This window comes from Marmota monax, unplaced genomic scaffold (assembly GCF_021218885.2).
Source record: "Marmota monax isolate L192 unplaced genomic scaffold, Marmota_monax_Labrador192_F-V1.1 WCK01_AAM20220418_F8-fsc00647, whole genome shotgun sequence".
In the NCBI taxonomy this organism is placed as follows: Eukaryota; Metazoa; Chordata; class Mammalia; order Rodentia; family Sciuridae; genus Marmota; species Marmota monax.
The window spans coordinates 91,822-109,716 of NW_026695061.1; the positions used below are offsets into that span (position 1 = coordinate 91,822).

General features: G+C 37.8%; 1 protein-coding gene across 6 annotated transcripts in view; it reads right to left on the reverse strand.

Moving 5' to 3' along the window:
• LOC124081583 (phosphorylase b kinase regulatory subunit alpha, skeletal muscle isoform) overlaps nucleotides 1–17,136 on the reverse strand; it is a gene marked incomplete at its 3' end in the record, with an annotated part of 99,925 nt that extends 82,789 nt beyond the window's left edge. For 3 of the 6 annotated variants that reach the window (XM_046427805.2, XM_046427804.2, XM_046427802.2), the window contains 4 exon segments: nucleotides 7,159–7,327; nucleotides 9,371–9,418; nucleotides 15,377–15,535; nucleotides 16,659–17,135. In XM_046427805.2, the coding sequence (XP_046283761.1) occupies nucleotides 7,159–7,327; nucleotides 9,371–9,418; nucleotides 15,377–15,535; nucleotides 16,659–16,736 (454 nt within the window). 6 annotated transcript variants of the gene reach the window in all.
• Between the last annotated feature and the right edge of the window lie 759 nt (nucleotides 17,137–17,895).

The window sequence follows — 17,895 nt, forward strand, 5'->3', positions numbered from 1 at the left end:
AGCTTCATCTTGTCATTTTTCATATACCAACATGATTGAACAGAGACTGTGAGAAGGCAAATGTGAAACAGGTCTTGGTCATCTCTTAGTATCACAGCTAACTAATCACTATACTGTATAAAGTCCACACATTTCTCCCATCTGTCCCTTGGCTCATGATATTCTCTGATTAAACAGCCTTTCCCTCCTTTCCACATCTTGAAACCCAACTGTATTTTTAAGCCTCGGTTCAACTGCTATTTCCTCTGTGATTCCATCATTGATTCCCTTCTTTTGTACTTTATAGAGCTGCATTTTTCTTGCTTTTAAGAACTTATTTTCTACTCTGTATTATAAATGTGTACCTGAATTTTAGGAAAAGAACCATATCTTAGCATTCTTAAACATATCTTACAAAGTACAGTGAACAGTATTAGAGTACTGAACTGCAGATGTTCAACAATTTTGTTAACCAAGGAAGAAATCCAATCTCTTGAAACAAGATCCTAAGCACAGGCCCTCTGGATCCCGTCCCTTCTGTAGATCTAAGGCACAACTTATTGAATCCAGAGTGCAGAGGTGAGTACACATGAACTGAGGTAGGCTGGATTGGGCCAAGGCAACTATGCTACATAAAGCATTCTAAAGCATGTAGGGCTCCAAGAACAGAGTTTGTTCTATGGATTAAACTTAAATCTACTCAATTTATAGACTGACCTGCATTTACCTAACATTAAGCCTCTTTCTCCTTCATTTTTTCCAGTACTGGGGATTAGACCCAGGGCTTCTTGCATGCTAGGCAAAAGCTCAATCACTGAGCTATATTCCCAGTCCTTTTTTATTTTGAGACATTTTCACTAAATTGCCCAGGCTGGCCTCCAACTTGAGATCCTCCTGACTTGGTCTTCTAAGTAGCTGGAATTACAGTTGTGCACTACTGTGCCTAGTTTCTCCTTCATTTTTAAAAACAGCTTGAGGCCGGGTGCAGTGGTGCATGCCTGTAATCCCAGTGACTCTGGAGGCTCATTCAAGAGTTCAAAGCCAGCCTCAGCAATTTAGTGAGGCTCTAAGTAACTTAGTGAGACCTTGTCTCAAAATAAAAACAAAAAGGGCTGGGGATGTAACTCAGTGGTAAAGTACCACTGGGTTCAATCCTTGGTACAAAACAAAACAAAACAAAACCCACCACTACAACCAAACCAAACCAAACAAACAAAAATTCAGCTTAATAAATAATTCAAATACCATGTAACTTACCCAATCTAAGTATATATAATTTAATGAATTTTCTTGTATGCACAGTTGTGCAAACCATCAGCACAATTAATTTTAGAACATTTTCATCACCCGCAAAAGAAACCCTGTACCCCTTAGCAGTTTTTCCCCATTTACTTTCAATACTTGCCTCATAGCCTAAGTAGTCACTAATTTACTTTCTGTCTCTATAGATTTGCGTCATTGAACACTTACGTAAATGAAAACATGTAATTGGTGGCCTTTTTGTCTGGGTTCTTTCATTGAGCAAAACATTTTCAAGGTTTATCTGTTTTGGCATGTATCAGTATTTTATTTTGTATTGCTAAAACTATTCTGTTGTGTAGATGAATCACATTTTATTTATCCAATCATTAGTTAATAGGCATTTGGAATGTTTCTAATTTTTGGCTATCATAAATAATGTTGTTATGAATATTCATGTATCAACTTTTTGCATGAACATATGTCTTCTTTTTCCTTTTTCTTCAGTACTAGGAATTGAACCCAGGGCTTTGAGTATGCTAGGAAAGAACTACCACTGTGCTACATTTCCAGCTCGGAAGTCTTAATTTCTCTTGGGTATCCATGAAGTTAGGAGCAAAATTACTGGATCATATGGTAATTCTTTTTAACTTTTTGAGGAACTATTAGATTGTTTTCCAAAGGGGCTATCCCATTGTAAATTTCTGTCAGCAGTGTATGAGGGCTCCCATTTCTGTGTACCCCCAGCAACACTTGATATTATTTGTGTTTTTGGCCACAGTAATTCTAGTGGGTATGCAGTAGTATCTCATTGTAGTATCGATCTGCATTTTTCTACTGACTAATGATGTTCAGTGTCTTTTTGTGTATTTATTGGTTATTTGAACGTCTTCTTTAGAGAAATGTCAATTCAGATATCTTGGCCATTTTGAATTAGGTTATTAATCTTTTTAATAGTTGTCAAGTTCTTTCTTCTAGATATAAGTACCTTATCAGATATATTTGTAATTATTTTCTCCTGTCATGAATTATTATTTTTTACTTCCTGAAGGAGTCCTTTGAAGCATAAAAAGTTCTTAATTTCAACAAATACCAATTTATCAATTTTTTCTTTAGTTTAACTATTTATGCTTTTGTGTCATATCTATGAGGACTTTGCCTAACTCAAGATCAGAAAGATTTACTCCTATATTTTCTTTAAGTGTTTATCATGGACTGAATTATGTCACTCCCTCAAAAATCATATATTGAGCTCTAACTGACAATGTGACTGTATTTGGCAGTAGGGTATTTAAAGAGATAAATATGGCCATTTTGGTGTATTGTCCTAATCCAATATGACCTGTACCATTATAAGAAGAGGAAGACACCAGGGATGCTCACACAGAAAATCCTATGTGGGGGCACATAATCCCAGCAACTCAGGATTTTGAGACTGAAGGATTGCAAGTTTGAGGCCAGCCTTAGCAAGCTAGTGAGACCATGTCTCAAAATTAAAAAAAAAAGAAAGAAAAAGGACAGGAAATGTAGCTCAGTGATAGAGCACCACTGAGTTCAATTCCCAGTATGGGACTAGACTGAGAGAAAAGGCCATGTGAGGACATAGAAGGCAGTCATCTGCAACCCAAGAAGAGAGGTCTTACCAGAATCCAACTCTGCCATCCTTGAACTTGGACTTTGAAACGCCAAAACTGAGAGGAAATAAGTTCTTGTTGCTTATGCCATTTATTCTGTGGGATTCTGTTATGGCAGACTAATATAAAATTTAATAGCTAATTTTGCTTGTTGACCTGACAGTACTGAGGGATGCCTACAAAATTGGTAAAGCTTACTTCATGGTTTTTCCCTGTTCTACACTTCTCTGAGGTTCTATTCATTTTTTTAAAAAAATATTTTAGTTGTTGTTGGACCTTTATTTTATTTATTTTTATGTGGTGCTGAGAATGGAACCCAGTGCTTCACATATGCAAGGCAAGTGCTCTACCACTGTGCCACAACCCCAGTCTTCTATTCATTTTTTAAATGATTTTTTCTCTGTCCTTGAGATTGAATCTCTGTTGATCTATTGCTTTTTCCTCAAGCATGGTTTCCTTCAGATTTGTGAATATTTTATGAGTATTTTGAAATCTTTGTCTCCTAGATCCAACATATGTGCCCTTTCAAAGGTAATTTCTGTTACCTGTTTTTTCTTGTGGATGGTTAATACTTTCTTATTGCTTTGCCTGTCTCATTAATTTTTGTTGAAAAGGAATATTTTTAGATAATATGTTGTGAGAACTCTAGATACTGATACATTATTCTCTCTTATTTTTGTTTATTTATTTAGTTTCCTGGATGGACTATTTCAGTGAAATCTATTATCTCCATAGTATGCAGCCTCTCATAATCCTCAGAGAGGAATTGGGCAGGTGCACTATCACAGGGAAGATGCTGTTTTAGCAGGTGACTCATCGACTATCTCTTAATCTGTCATGCTTCTGCCTCCAATGATTCCAACTGATTTCTGTACTCTTTGGTACAATATCCTATAAATTGCATCACAGTCTCATCCAATTAAATTCAGGCCCCTCTTCAGGTAATCTTTGAGTCAAGTCTTTGAGACTTGTTCCAACACTAGGGAGACTCCTACCTTGGTTCTATTAAAACTTGGTTCTATTAAAACTTTCAGCTACTCTTTGGTTTAGCTTATTACTCTTAATGAGCAACTAGTCTTCTCTATTGCTTAGAACCAAATTCTACATTGTTTTTTGAAATCACCCTTAGGCTTGAACTTTCTCACACTTGTTCCAAAAAAGTCAGTTCTCTTTGGAAGAGCTAAGATGTTTGGTACTTACAGTTTGCCTTTCCCCCTAAGCCAGTGGTCCAGAACTGTTGGTGAGAACAGTAGTCCATACCTTTTGGAGTGATATTTCTTCTTTACAAACTGAGTACTAAGCACGAGTGGTAGCCTATGAGATTCTCAGCTTTTCTCTCCCAGTATTAAACATCTGTCCTAATAGAGAGGTGGACTGAAGGCAATCAGAGATTAGTATTCTCCCCTTACCCTGCCTAGGGAAAAGATTCCATTCTACAAGGGGCTAGGAGTGAAGAGGAGGTGAGCTCCAGACTTCTAAACAAGGACACTGCTTGGACTAGAGCTTCTAAAACATGAGTGAGGAGGATGAGAAATTATGGCAATCTACCTCTCAAAGACATACAGTAGCACTGATCTGGAGCTGAGGGTAGAGGAGGATTTGGATTTTGGCTATACCTACCTTGAATAATAATTCTGTCATGCTGATTTGGAGTGGAGGAGGGAGTAGATTGAGACTCAGAAGCCACAGTTCCTCACTGCTTTTACCAAGATTTAGGACGTTTGCTGGAGTGTTTCTCCACTTGTTCTATGTCCTTTGGACAATTTCCAGTGACTTAAAAGGGTTAGTTTTCTGAAAATAATTTTTAGCATTTGTGATTGCTTTGCTGGGGGAAGATCCATGAAACTCTTTATACTACCATTATGTAAGTTGCAGTCAGATTCTAAGTCTGTCTTAACCAAGGTTCAGATTAAGTATTCAGAAACATGCATAGTATTACTAAATAGTCTATGAAGAACTTTCATACTCTACCAATTATATCTCACTTAAGCACTTTCCATTTTCAAGGCAACTGCCTAACAAAGGTTCTGTAATCACTTCTTGCTAAAAGTATTTCACTAACTTCCTCTCAAGCTTTCCATCTTAATTTTATTCCCCAACCCAATCTATCCTTCTTGCTACTAGAGTGAATCATTTGAAACTTCCTTTATCTATATTGAATGTTTTTCCACTGATTGCAGACTAAAGTCAGAACTATTTACCTGTCCTCAGATAGCTAGGCCCAACTTTCTAGCTTCATATTTTGTCATTTTCCAGACATGACTTATACCCTAAACATAGAACAGACCTAGCCTTACTTTGATGGCCTGAACCTTTCAAATTTCTATGTGGTACTCATACTATTCCTTTACTTGTGAATTTCTTACTCCTATTTATTTATCAAAGACCTGATCAAATAACATCCACCTTATTCCAAGAATCTATCAAGTGAGCTGAGTGCATTGAAAATCAAATGTTAAACCAGGAATCAACAAACATTCTTATAACCCTTTTCAGTATGTTTCTGTTTTTATTCTGAGCTCAAAATGAAAAACCACAGCTGGGTGCAGTGGTGCATGCCTGTAATCCCAGTGGCTCTGGAGGCTGAGGCAGGAGGATCATGAGTTCAAAGCCAGCCTCAGTAACTTACAGAGGCACTAAGCAATTCAGTGAGACCCTATCTCTAAATAAAATACAAAATAGGTCTGGGGATGTGGCTCAGTGGCGGAGTGTCCCTGAGTTCAATCCCTGGTACCAGAAAAAAAAAAAAAAGAAAAAAAGAAAAACCACCTGTTTGCTTTGCAAAAAACAACAAAACAAAATATAACTCCAGAGTTGGTATTAAAATAATACTAGAGCTGGGCATGGGGGTACACACTTGTTATCACAGCCCCTGGGGAGGCTGAGGCAGGAGGATCACAAATTCAAAGCCAGCCTCAGCAATTTAGTGACTTTCTAAACAATTTAGTGAAACCCTGTCTCAAAATAAATAATAAAAACTGCTGGAGATGTAGTTAGTGGAATAGCACCCCTGGGTTAAATCTCCAGTACCAAATTAAAAAAATAAATATAAAAATAGAAATTATAGCCTCTCTATTAAAAGAAATAAAACTAGCTGGATGCAGTGGTGCATGCCTATTATCCCAGAGGCTCAGGAAGCTGAGTCAGGAGGATAACAAATTCAAAGCCAGCCTCAGCAAAAGTGAGGCACTAAGCAACTCATTGAGACCCTGTCTCTAAATAAAATACAAAAGTAGGGTTAGGGATGTGGCTCAGTGGTCAGGTGTCCCTGAGTGCAATCTCAGTAACAACAACAACAAAAACCTAAAAATTTTATATTTATCCAAGAAAAAATTTCCCTCCAAAAGGATAGACTATGTGGGTAACAAATTCATAATTTTGAGAAAAGTTTAATCAGGCTCTGGGATATATGTTCTAGAGTAAAAGAAGAAGGGTTTATCACCAGAGATGTGTTTCTGCAAGAAAAGGAGAAAAGAATTCTGAGGGCATTCCTACCTTGGATGACCTTAGTATTAGAGATCTCTGTAATCAGATAAGAAGAAATGTCAAAAATGTGGTATTTCTAGGGTTATAGTTCAGTGCTTGCTTAGTACCTGCAGGGCTCTTAGTTCCATCCCACACACCACACATACAAAAATATGGTATTGTGAGAAGTACATTAACTGACTCACTATCATCTGTCAAATGTCTCATTAAATTCATATACTTGATATAATGAGATTCCTTGCTCCTCCCAATGTAGGATAAATTAAGGGAATTATATTATTTATTACATTTTCCATTTCCAGGTCAAGTAGCTAAATATAACAGCAAAATCACCTGAAAAGAGTGTATAATTCAATAAAAAATGGATTCTGATCCCTAAGGCAATTTTGTAAATATAAAGCAGATCCCTAAAGATAGATGTACTTCATAACATTCATAAAGAGTATGTACAGTAGGTGCTTATCCATACAATATGAGAACAATAAATAAACCTAGCCCTTCCTTTCCATTTCCTGGTATCTAAGAATTAATAAATAATAAAAGTACCTATCTAAAGAAGATCTACCTCAAACTTCTTGGTTCTCATTTTAAAAGAATATTAATTAATACCCCAGACTTATTGTATCTCAATATAATAAAACATTAACTAGTCCTCAAAGAATCTGTATAAAATTTGCAAACTGTCATTTGTTTCCAATATGCTTCTTTGGGCAATGTCAACAGCTATTATTTTTTTGGTCAATACCTTTGGAGAAGCCAAGTGTGCCAGAGCAAGTGCTCCAAGCTCAGGGAGTTACACTACTTCTCTCCTTGTACTGACCTGAGGCAGTCATTTGTGCTAAGAAGAGCAGGTATACAGAGGTAGCATCCAACTGCAGGTGTCCCCACTGGTCATCACCCACTACAGTAGCACAGGTTTTGGTATTGTACTTGGCATGAAGGCTATCCTTAGTACTCTGACTATACTTGAAGGACTCTACTTTATCCACCTGAAATAAAACAAAAACAGTAAAAGGATATTCATAAAAATGAACCTATATGTCACACTTCTGTAATACTCTAACATACATTATTGTACTCAGTCTTTGGGCAATTATGAATATTTAAAATACACTATTACTTCTTTTTCCATAATTGGGGAAGTCCATTATTGTTATTTTTCAATTTAGGCAATTTAATTTTTCAATTTTAGGCAATTTAGAAAACAATGCCAAATAGTCAAAAACACCTATTTCCTGTTCACTGCCTCTCACTCTTCAGATAGTTGCTTTGCTATATTATAGATATAAATGATATTCAAAATGTTCTGATTAAGAACAGCTTAGTAAGAGAGAACTCAGTTTACACATTTGTTCCTGATGGGATACCTGGTGTGCAGAAGTGGGAGGGTATTAATTTTGAGGAAAAATAGGTCAAGGGGACATGTTTTGAAGTAGTAATGAAAAGAACTGGTCAGAGAAAGAGTGACAGGTATGACAGAAGCTGAAACTAGAGATCAGAAGGGAAACATGGGGATCAGGGAGGTAGTTCAGTGGTAGAGTATGTGATTAGCATACATGAGACCCTGGGTTCACTCCAAGCTCACAATCGCCCCCACACACACACACACACACAAAGTTCAGATGAAAAACACTGGGCAAAACACTGAAAGACTTAGTTCTTGAAACTTAGATTTGAATATTTATGCTTCTGACATATGATACTACTTATTATACCTTAAATATGGTTTGGAAATTAGAGACATTAAAACTATTTATTAGAGTAGAAAGTTAAAATATTTAAAGTATAAAAAAGTGTAAAGAGGGGTCAGGGTTGTGGCTCAGCAGTAGAGCACTTGCCTTGTATGTGTGAGGCACTAGGTTTGATCCTCGCACCACATAAAAATAAATAAAATATTGTGTCCATATTTTAAAAACAGTAGTAAAGATAGGGAAAGAGAAAATAATAACTATCCAATAAACAGAGTACTGAAAAGAAAGTTCAGAAATCTGGAATAAATTTCTTTGTACTTTAGATTTGTTGTGTGTCTACGAGCAATTACTTTATCCATCTAGATCTCCATTATTCTTCTAATGAAACATAACTTTGATCTTCAGAAAATTAAGTCAGGTTCAATGTCTGCAACATTTTTAAGATCTAAAATGAAACAATTTTTAAGTAAAGTATACTTTTGTACAAAGAAAATATCATAAACTCAAAAGACAAATAGTAGATTGTTAAAATGTTTGCAATGCATGTGACAAAGGATGTCCATAATGTACAAAAACTCCTCATTAGGCAAGAAAGAGGCAATCTAAAAGAAAGATAGGCAAAGGACCTATAGGGAAGGAATTGCAAATTTTCCATCTGAACATGAAAGGATGTTCAACTTCACTCAAGGTCAGGAATTATAAATTATTGAATTCCAAAATTCTTTATATCCATTCCTAAAATCTAAAACACTTTGAAAAGCTATCTCACTTAAGTTTTGCATCAAAGTTCATTTGGTGGCAACACCAGGTTCAGACTGACATAAAGCTATTTTTGGACTTTATTCCAATTGATGTGAAAAGGCATTTTTCCCTTCAGAGATAAGTTTTTGATTAAACAGTGCTGTCCTGAATCCACTGAAGGCATAAAATAAATATATGGTATATGTATTGCACTACCTTTTAAAGATCTGAAAAAAATCTTAACTCTAAAATTGATAGGGCCCCAAGAGTTTCAGATGAGGGATTTTAGGCTTATACATCTTCTACCCAGTATATGTAATTGCATGAACGGTAATGATGGGACACATTTTTAAAAATCCCTTGTAGAAGGGAGAAAAAAAAAGATTGGAATGAAATATCTTGGAGGGAGTCTGGTGGTGGGATTACGGATGACATTTTCTCATTGATTGTCGACATTTTCTCATTGATTTTCCAAATTTTCTAAAATTAGAGTATACTACTTGTGAAGTTGAAAAAAAAAGCCATATGCATTTCCCTAAGGGGTAGAGATATTGTTACAATGTGCTTTTATTAGAGAGCAAGTTGTTCGCAACTTCATACCTGTCTGATCATGCAGTGCAGCAGTCCCCTCATCAGCTTCACTACACTCTGCAGAAATAAATGGAAACAAGACTGTTATAAACATGCCTAGATGAGAAAAACACTTGCTCAGCAACTGCAGTTGGTACATGACCTTTTGAGAACAAGTAACCCTATCCTGGGTTCCTATTCACATGGCATTTACTTTATAGGTACACAGAAAGGCAGATTGCAGCTAAAAATGGAATCAAAAGCTACAGTTTCTGATGCCTTCAAGTTAAAAAATAATAGTCTATGCTATGACAGATTTATGTAAAAGTAAGTCAACTATCCTAGTAGAGGACATTCCTTCCACCTGGAGAAAGAGGCAAGTCAACTAAAAATAAATCATAGAGCTCTGGAGATATTCTAAAACATCTTATAACCTAGAAAGGCTTCACACGACATGACTTTCCTAAACCAGCCAAAACTTAAAAATTCTATAGAAATGTTTATCTGAACATGTTACCTAAAAAAGTAAATGAATTGTAATTCAGAGTAAGCATAAAGGGAAATTGTTAGTATGACTCAACTCCTTCTCCATGAAAAAAAAAAGTCATAGACTTCTTAAGTCCTCTTTTGGTGGGGGGAGTGTGGTACTGAGGATTGAACCCAGGGGTGCTCTGCTACTGAGCTACATTCCCAGCATTTTTAAATTTTGAGACTGGGTCTCACTAAGTTGCTCATGCTGAACCTCAAACTTGTGATCTTCCTGCCATAGGCATGTGCCACTGTGACTGGCTATGAACTCCTCATCATCAGTATCTCTTACTAAACCTTGACAATTTCTAAAATGGTTTGTTTTCCAATCACAACATCCCTAAATTCTGTCAACAACTGTATACTACATGAAATAAGAAGGGCCCATGAGTAGCAGCATGGGTAGGCAATATGTTTTAGAACACAGCACTGAACAGCTTCTCCATTTCTCTAAGAAGTTTTATGGTTTGCAGTCCAGAAGAAATTGAACCAGGTTACCTCAGAGAATGCTGGCTCAGAGGTGGCTTCAGGACATCTCTGAAAACTAATCTACTAGCTGGGCATGATGGTACATGCCTGTAATCCCAGCTAATTGGGAGGCTGAGGCAGGAGGTACACAGGTTCAAGACCAGCCAAGACAACTTGGACTTTACTTGTAGGGAAAAAAAAAAGAGTTACAGAAGGACTGTTAAGGATGGAAATAGCATAATGTAAATATGGTTTTCACAACACTATTAGGTAATAAGGGTTTAGGTTAGGGTTAAAGCAGAAAGGAAAGAGAATGGACTCTATAGAGAAATTGAAAGAATCAACTATCTTTCATTTGCATGTATCAAACAAGCAAGAGCAACAACTCAAAAATCACCCTACAGGAACTGAGCAGGCACTTCACAGAAGAAATGCAAACGGTCAAGAAATATATGAAAAAATGTTCAACATCTCTACATATTAGAGAAATGCAAATTAAAACTACACTGAGAATTCATCTCACTCCAGTCAGAATGGCAATTATCAAGAATACAAGTAGCAATAATTGTTGGCGAGGATGTGGGGATAAAATTTCACTCATACCTTGTTGATGGGACTGCAAATTGGTGCAGCCACTCTGGAAAGCAATATGGAGATTCTTCAGAAAACTAGGAATGAAGTCACCATTTCCCATTCATCAGTATACACCCAAAGGACTTAAAATCAGCATACTGTATTAATGCAGCCATATCAATGTTTATAGCAGCTCAACTCACAATAGCTAAACTATGGAACCAACCTAAATACCGTATCTTCAACAGATGAATGGATAAAAAAAAAATGTGGCATATCTGGAATATTAGTCATAAAAAGAATAATTTCATGACTTTTGACAGTAAATGGATGGATCTGAAGACTATCATGCTAAATGAAATAAGCCAATCCCATAAAACCAAAGGCTGAATATTGTCTCTGATATGCAGATGCTAACACACCATAAGCAGAGGGAAGAATGGAAATTCAGTGTATTAGACAAAGGGGGATGGGAATAGGAAAGACAGTAGAATGAATTGGACATAACATTCCTGTGTTTATATATGAATATACCACCAGTGAAACTACATATTATGTACAACCACAAGAATGGGATCGTAAGTAGCAAAAGTTATACTCCATGTACATATAATATGACAAAATACACTCTACTGTCATGTATATCTGGAAAGAACAAATAAAAAATCACCTTACAGGAAATACTTATTAAGCACTGTATTATAGAACATTAGTCCAAGAAATTCTAGAAAGACTATAAATTTCACTACCACCTTAGATTGAAAACACACATAAGTACATCAAAGGCTCTGAGAAATTAAGGAGTATAGAAACCTACTTTTTAACATAGCCTCAACCTTAGTTAGTTGGCCTAGTATTCAATGGAACATACTATGAGAAATACTCCAAATAATGCTGCCAGGTTGATTGGCAAAATGAAGACACTATTAAGAGAAAAAGGGAGTTTTGGTGAGGTGCTATTGCTTGCTATTTTATTTTCTTTGGTTTTAGTGGGGAAGGTGAGATTTTGGACACATTCAGTTTAAGGAGCCACAAGATATACAGGCAAAAATAATGAGCAGATAATTGAAAAGGGGGGCTTGAAATTAAAGGGAGGTCAGAGTTAAAGATGAAGATTTAGAAGTGATTGTCATAAAGGTGAGTGTTAATGACTCGAGAAAAAAGATAAAGAGACTTCACAAAGAACAGAAACCTTGAGGCAACCAAATAGAAACCTTTATTTATATGATTTTTATGGCTATAAAGTTATCTATGTGCCAAGAGAAAGGGACATTTGTAAAAATATACATGTCCACCAGACATGGTGGTGCACATCTGTATTTCCAGTGACTCCAGAGGCTGAGGCAGGAGGACCACAAGTTGAAAGCCAGCCTCAACAGTTCATCAAGGTCTTAACAATCTTAATGAGACCACGTCTCAAATTAAAAATAAAGGGGGGGCGTGGGTTGTGGCTCAGTGGTAGAGCACTTGCCTAGCATGTGTGAGGCACTGGGTTCAATCCTCAGCACCACATAAAAATAAATAAAATAAAGGACCATCAACAACTAAAAGAATTTTTAAATAAATAAAAATAAAGAGGGCTGGGGATGTGGCTCAGTGGTTAAGAGCAGCTAGGTTCAATTCCCAGCACAAAAAACAACAACAAATAACATGGAAGTCCATAATTCTATTCTCAATCTAGAATATGGAAGTTGCTTAAACACTTTTCTTAGAATTCTCTTCAGTTCTTGACATTATTTATCAGAAAAAAACCAAGGTGAGAGTCAGAATGGCATAAATGGTTAACAATCATTATTTTGGTAAAATCCACACCATAACAAAAAGTTGGCATTAGGTGGGAATTTAATCTATGGATTTATTGGATTTAATTTATGTTTATTTATTGCCCATAGTAAAGTCATTATCTGATTTATCTACATTAGATCTGTCTATACATTAGAATTGCCTGGGTGATTTAAAAATTTGATGTCTGTAATCTCTATTTACAGAGTTTTTAAAAAAATTGTTCTAAGATGGGATCTAGTAAAAGTATTTCCAAAAAGCTTCCCAAATAATTCCAATGTATATTCAAAGTTCAGAACCACTCATCTAGATCAAGGACAAATCCAACCCATAGCTAGTTTTGTAAATAAAATGTTATTAGAACATAACCATGTTCATTGTTTGTATATGATCTCTGGCTCTTTTGTGTTAAAATACACAGTTGAGTTAATCCAACAATAAGTGACCTATAATGCTGAAAATGTTTGCTATCTGTGATTCTACAGAGATGGTCTAGATTAATGCTGAATCAAGTTTGAAAAAAACATAATGATATTATAATAATAAAATCTGTTTTGATCTACAATGTAAATTCATAGAAATTTTAGAATTCTGCCAGGTGCAGTGGCACACGCCTGTAATCCCAGAAGTTTGGGAGGCTGAGGCCAGAGGATTGGAAGTTAAAAGCCAGCCCCAGCAACTTAGTGAGGCCCTAAGCAACTCAGTGAGACCATATTTCTAAATAAGATACAAAATAGGGCTGGGGATGTGGCTCAGTGGTCTAGTGTCCCTGAGTTTAATCCCTGGTACCAAAAAAGAAAGAAAGAAAGAAAATAATTCTAGAATTCCCACAGAAACTCTGTTTTTAATTTGCTTCCTATTTCCATAATTTTTTGAAACATTCTAAAGTTATTATTGGGGTGATGTGAAAAATATTTTCAGCTATGTGAAAAGTTACATAATGTGGGGAGGGAAGTACTGGCTAATTAAATGGAACAAATTATGTTATTTGCATATATGAATGTAACAATGAACCCTACTATTACGTATAACTATAATACATTAATAAAACTCTAAAAAGTTACAGAATGGATCATGAAAATTTCAGAATGGGCAATTTAATGTTTCCCTACTTTTCCTCTCTTCCTCTGTAAAATTCTTTCTACTTGGGCCCAGTAAGGATAAATGTTAACTCTGCATAATGATTGTTCAACATAGAGAAAACACATCTCTTTTTTTAAAGCATTGAAAAGAGTTGGTCAAATTGTACCAGGCATGTCATTTCAGTTCTGCTCATATTAATTTCTAGCAAAACAAAACAATAAAGAAACAAAGTATTGCAATCAAAATAGCAAATATTCAGATTGGGGATGTGGCTCAAGCGGTAGCGTGCTCGCCTAGCATGCGTGCAGCCTGGGTTCGATCCTCAGCACCACATACAAACAAAGATGTTATTCCGCCGAAAACTAAGAAATAAATATTAAAAATACTCTCTCTCTCCTCTCTTAAAAAAATAGCAAATATTCAGAATAGGATATAAGATTTGAGGTAGGGTAATTTGCATGTGATTTTTTTAAAATACTCTCCTGTATTTTCCAAATGTCCATAATGGTATTAATTCTATAAAGGTCATAGAAATATTGATCTGTACCTCCTGAGCTACAGCAAAAACTAACTTTTGGGGGCACAGATGTAAGTATCTTTCAATAGTGGCTTGAAGGAATAACAAATGCCTGCTGTTGCTGAGGACAACAGTGAGACTTTTCTTATTGCCGAGAATTGCAACTCCATGATATGTTGGTGCTCTTAAAAAAAACAAATATCAATATTCTGATTTATAAATGAATACTTAAGCTCAGATTGCCTAAATCTGAGGGAGACCATAGTAAAAAATGGTTGGTGTAGAAAGAACCTCACTATATCTTACAACTGACAGCAGAGGACCTCAACATTAAAAGTTTGCTGTAGGGCTGGGGTTGTGGCTCAGTGGTAAAGTGCTTGCCTAGCAGCACAAAGTGCTGGGTTCAATCCTCAGCATCGTATAAAAATAAATAAAATAAAGGGATTAAAAAAAAGTTTCCTGTAGCCCAGATTACTGTTTTTTTGGTCATTCAAGAGGATGCACTTCCCCGAGTGTATAAATTGTTCTATAAAAGGATGCTAATTTACTGTGAGGAAGTACCTTAAAAGTTGGCATAAAAGCGTTTGCTGGCTCTGACCTCATTTTGTCCCTGGGGGTGGGGGGCAGGGAGGTAGCAGGCCACAGATTTTTTTATAAAAAAATCAACAAATAGTCTACTTGTGTTTAGTACAAAAAGTCTACTGATCTGTGTCAGATACCCTCATACAAATACCACCAATACTTTTCAAAAATGAAGTAAAGTACTAGATATCTGCCCCCAAACATTCTTGTCCATGAGAATAAAATGGTGGAAATTGCAAAATACATTTACTTAGAAAGAAGATTATTAATTTTAAGATCCCAGGGTAGGATTTTCCATGGTAATAGAACAGACTGTGCCCTCGTCCCCTGAATCAACAAGTGTCAAGTCTCCACTGCCAAGAAACAGTTTAGTACAATATAGGAAAACTTTTTGGAATGTAATTTCAAGGATGTGAAGAAAGGGCTACATTTTCTTCAATCCTTGCTCTCCCTCACCCAACCATATACAGCTTTGGATTGCTTTGTATTTTTGTTTCCCGTACCTGCTCCAGTTCATATGCCTTTGCCTTATCCTCATCTCGGTCTGCATTCTTCCGATAGGCCAGGCCCAAACCCCACACAGCCAGGATGCTATATACATTATCTCGGACCCAAGCATCTTTCTGATCATAGCTGGCTGGAAGCAAGCCAGTCACTGGATTCTGTAAGACCAAGAAAAAGAGGGCAGGTAGGTGTTCATATTAGGGAACAAAATTAGGGAATGAATTATTGGGTATTTTTTATCTTTCTCCTATTTCCCCATTCAAGTTTTGAAACGTCTTCTGACTATTGCAGACAAATGCTATCTCTCCCCACCCCATCTTTATTGAGTTATAATTAACAATAAAAATTGTATATATTTACTATGTACAACAGGATGATTTGATATCTGGATTCACATATTACCACAATCAAGTTAAATTACTACATACATCACCTCACTTAGTTATCTTTCTTTGGTGTGGTGAGAATACTGAAGATTTACTCTCTTAGCACATTTCAAGTATAAAGTATTAATAACTCCAGTTATCATGCTGCTGTTCATTAGCTCCCCAGAATATAGTCATCTTGTAATGGAAAGTTTGCACTATTTCCAAATGCTATCTTGAGTATGGGGAAAGAACTGACTTACTTACAAGCCTGAAATGAGGTTATTGTTAAAGTACTTAAATAATATCAATAAATTTATTAAAAGCATCATTAAATGCATTATTAAAGGGCATTATTAAAAGTTTTAACTTTTCTAGTTTGAAAGAATTAACTATCACCAACAAAAAAAACAGTAGTAATTACAGAAGTAGAAAAAATACAACTAAAAGTAAACATACACACAAAGTGCCTTGACCTTCACAATATTCTAGTCCTAAAAAGGCTAAATGTTCCCTATCTCTTTTCTGACGGGGGTGGTAGGGTAGAAGGGAAGGAAGTGAGGCCCAAACCCGGGATAGGGGGCATCAATAAACAAGCACCAACACATCTTGCAACTCTACTCCTGGATCCCAGCTGTGGCTTGGGGGTGCAGGGCTCTGAAATCATCATGGGGGAGGGGGCAGAGGGGGTCCTGGCTATGGGTGCCTGACTCTGGTTCTGTTCCAGGCCCAACACGTACCTTTCCTTAAGGGTCCTTTTTTGGCCTTCCCAGCTAGGGGTCAGGAGAACCTGCTAAAGATACACACATATACGCATACGAAGGTTCACCCCGGGTCTCTGGTCTATCACACTCCACATGCTCGGTGATCCCAGGAGTAGTGTAGTAGTATGTGTAGGAGACACCCCCACACTTACCTGATGGCATAGGATGGTCTGATGCACCAGTCGAGCATAGCCGTCCAGCTGGACCCCCGAGTTACTCCGGCTCCTCATCGCGCCACGTTTCGAATCCCCTCAGAGAAAGACTGGAGTGCTGCTGACCACTAACGAAGGAGGCTCCAACGCTGATGCACCCTCGCTGTGGGAAGCACGAGTGCCAGGCCGGGCAGAGCCTTCCCACCGCTCCGGCCTGGGGCCGGCCGGTCCGGTGTAGCACTCCGGGGTCCGGCGGCCTCCAGAGCCCACGACACGCCAAGGCCAGTCAAACCTCCGCAATCTACAGCTCCGCCACAACTTCCCAGAGGACGCTCGCTACCACCCTAGTCCCGTGTGGCCTCCGCGCGTGGCTCTGGCATCCTCCACCCAATTCCTGGAGACCTCGGCGGCCCTGAGCCTCCAGCGCGGTCACAGACAGCAGGTCGCTGGCCACGGCGCCGCCTACGCTTTGCTGGAGACGCGAGCCGGAGGCGGGGCGGGTGCTGCGGGTCCTGGCAGCTGCGCGCTGCAGCCCCAGGGCTAGGCCGCCAGCCCCGCGGCGGAGAATGTGCCATAGTAGGCAATGTGCTCTCTCAGGTTTATTTTCGAAACCCTACAAGTGACTATTTTAATTTAACACACTTGCTGTGCACACAGGATGTTGAGGAGGCTGTTTTTTTCTTTCTTCTGCAGGATAGGTTTAGGAACTTCAAAACTGAAAGACACGTTTGCGCTCAAGGTCTAAAGAATTGGATTTCCGGGTCTTTATTGTATCTTAGATTTTTACCAAAGGTTCAGACTGAACTCCGCACTCCAACTGAAACCAAACAAGAAAGAACTCCCTAAGATACTTCATTTCTTAAAAAAACGGGGAGTCTGCGAATTTGGCAAAGGAGGCGTCAGTGGTGCGCTGGGAGGAAGCGAATGCCACAGGCAGGGAATCGGGATGGGAAGGAGCAGCGCCATAGGGCGGCCTTGGCAGGACTGGGCTGGAGATCATATAACTGCTTTGGTGGCCCCACTGCCCACGTAGGTCACAAGGCTGAAGCAACAAAGACTCAGCTGAAAATAAAGGGGGAGAGAGAGGCTGGGAAAGAAGCCTGCAGGTAACGCAGATTACTGGCTTCTGGGGATTCGTTCACAACCCTTCAGGCAGCAGGGGCCCCGGAGACTTTGCTTCCTCTTTCTACTGTTCCCACCCCCACCCCTTGCTCCCTGCTGATCCAAACCCTACTTG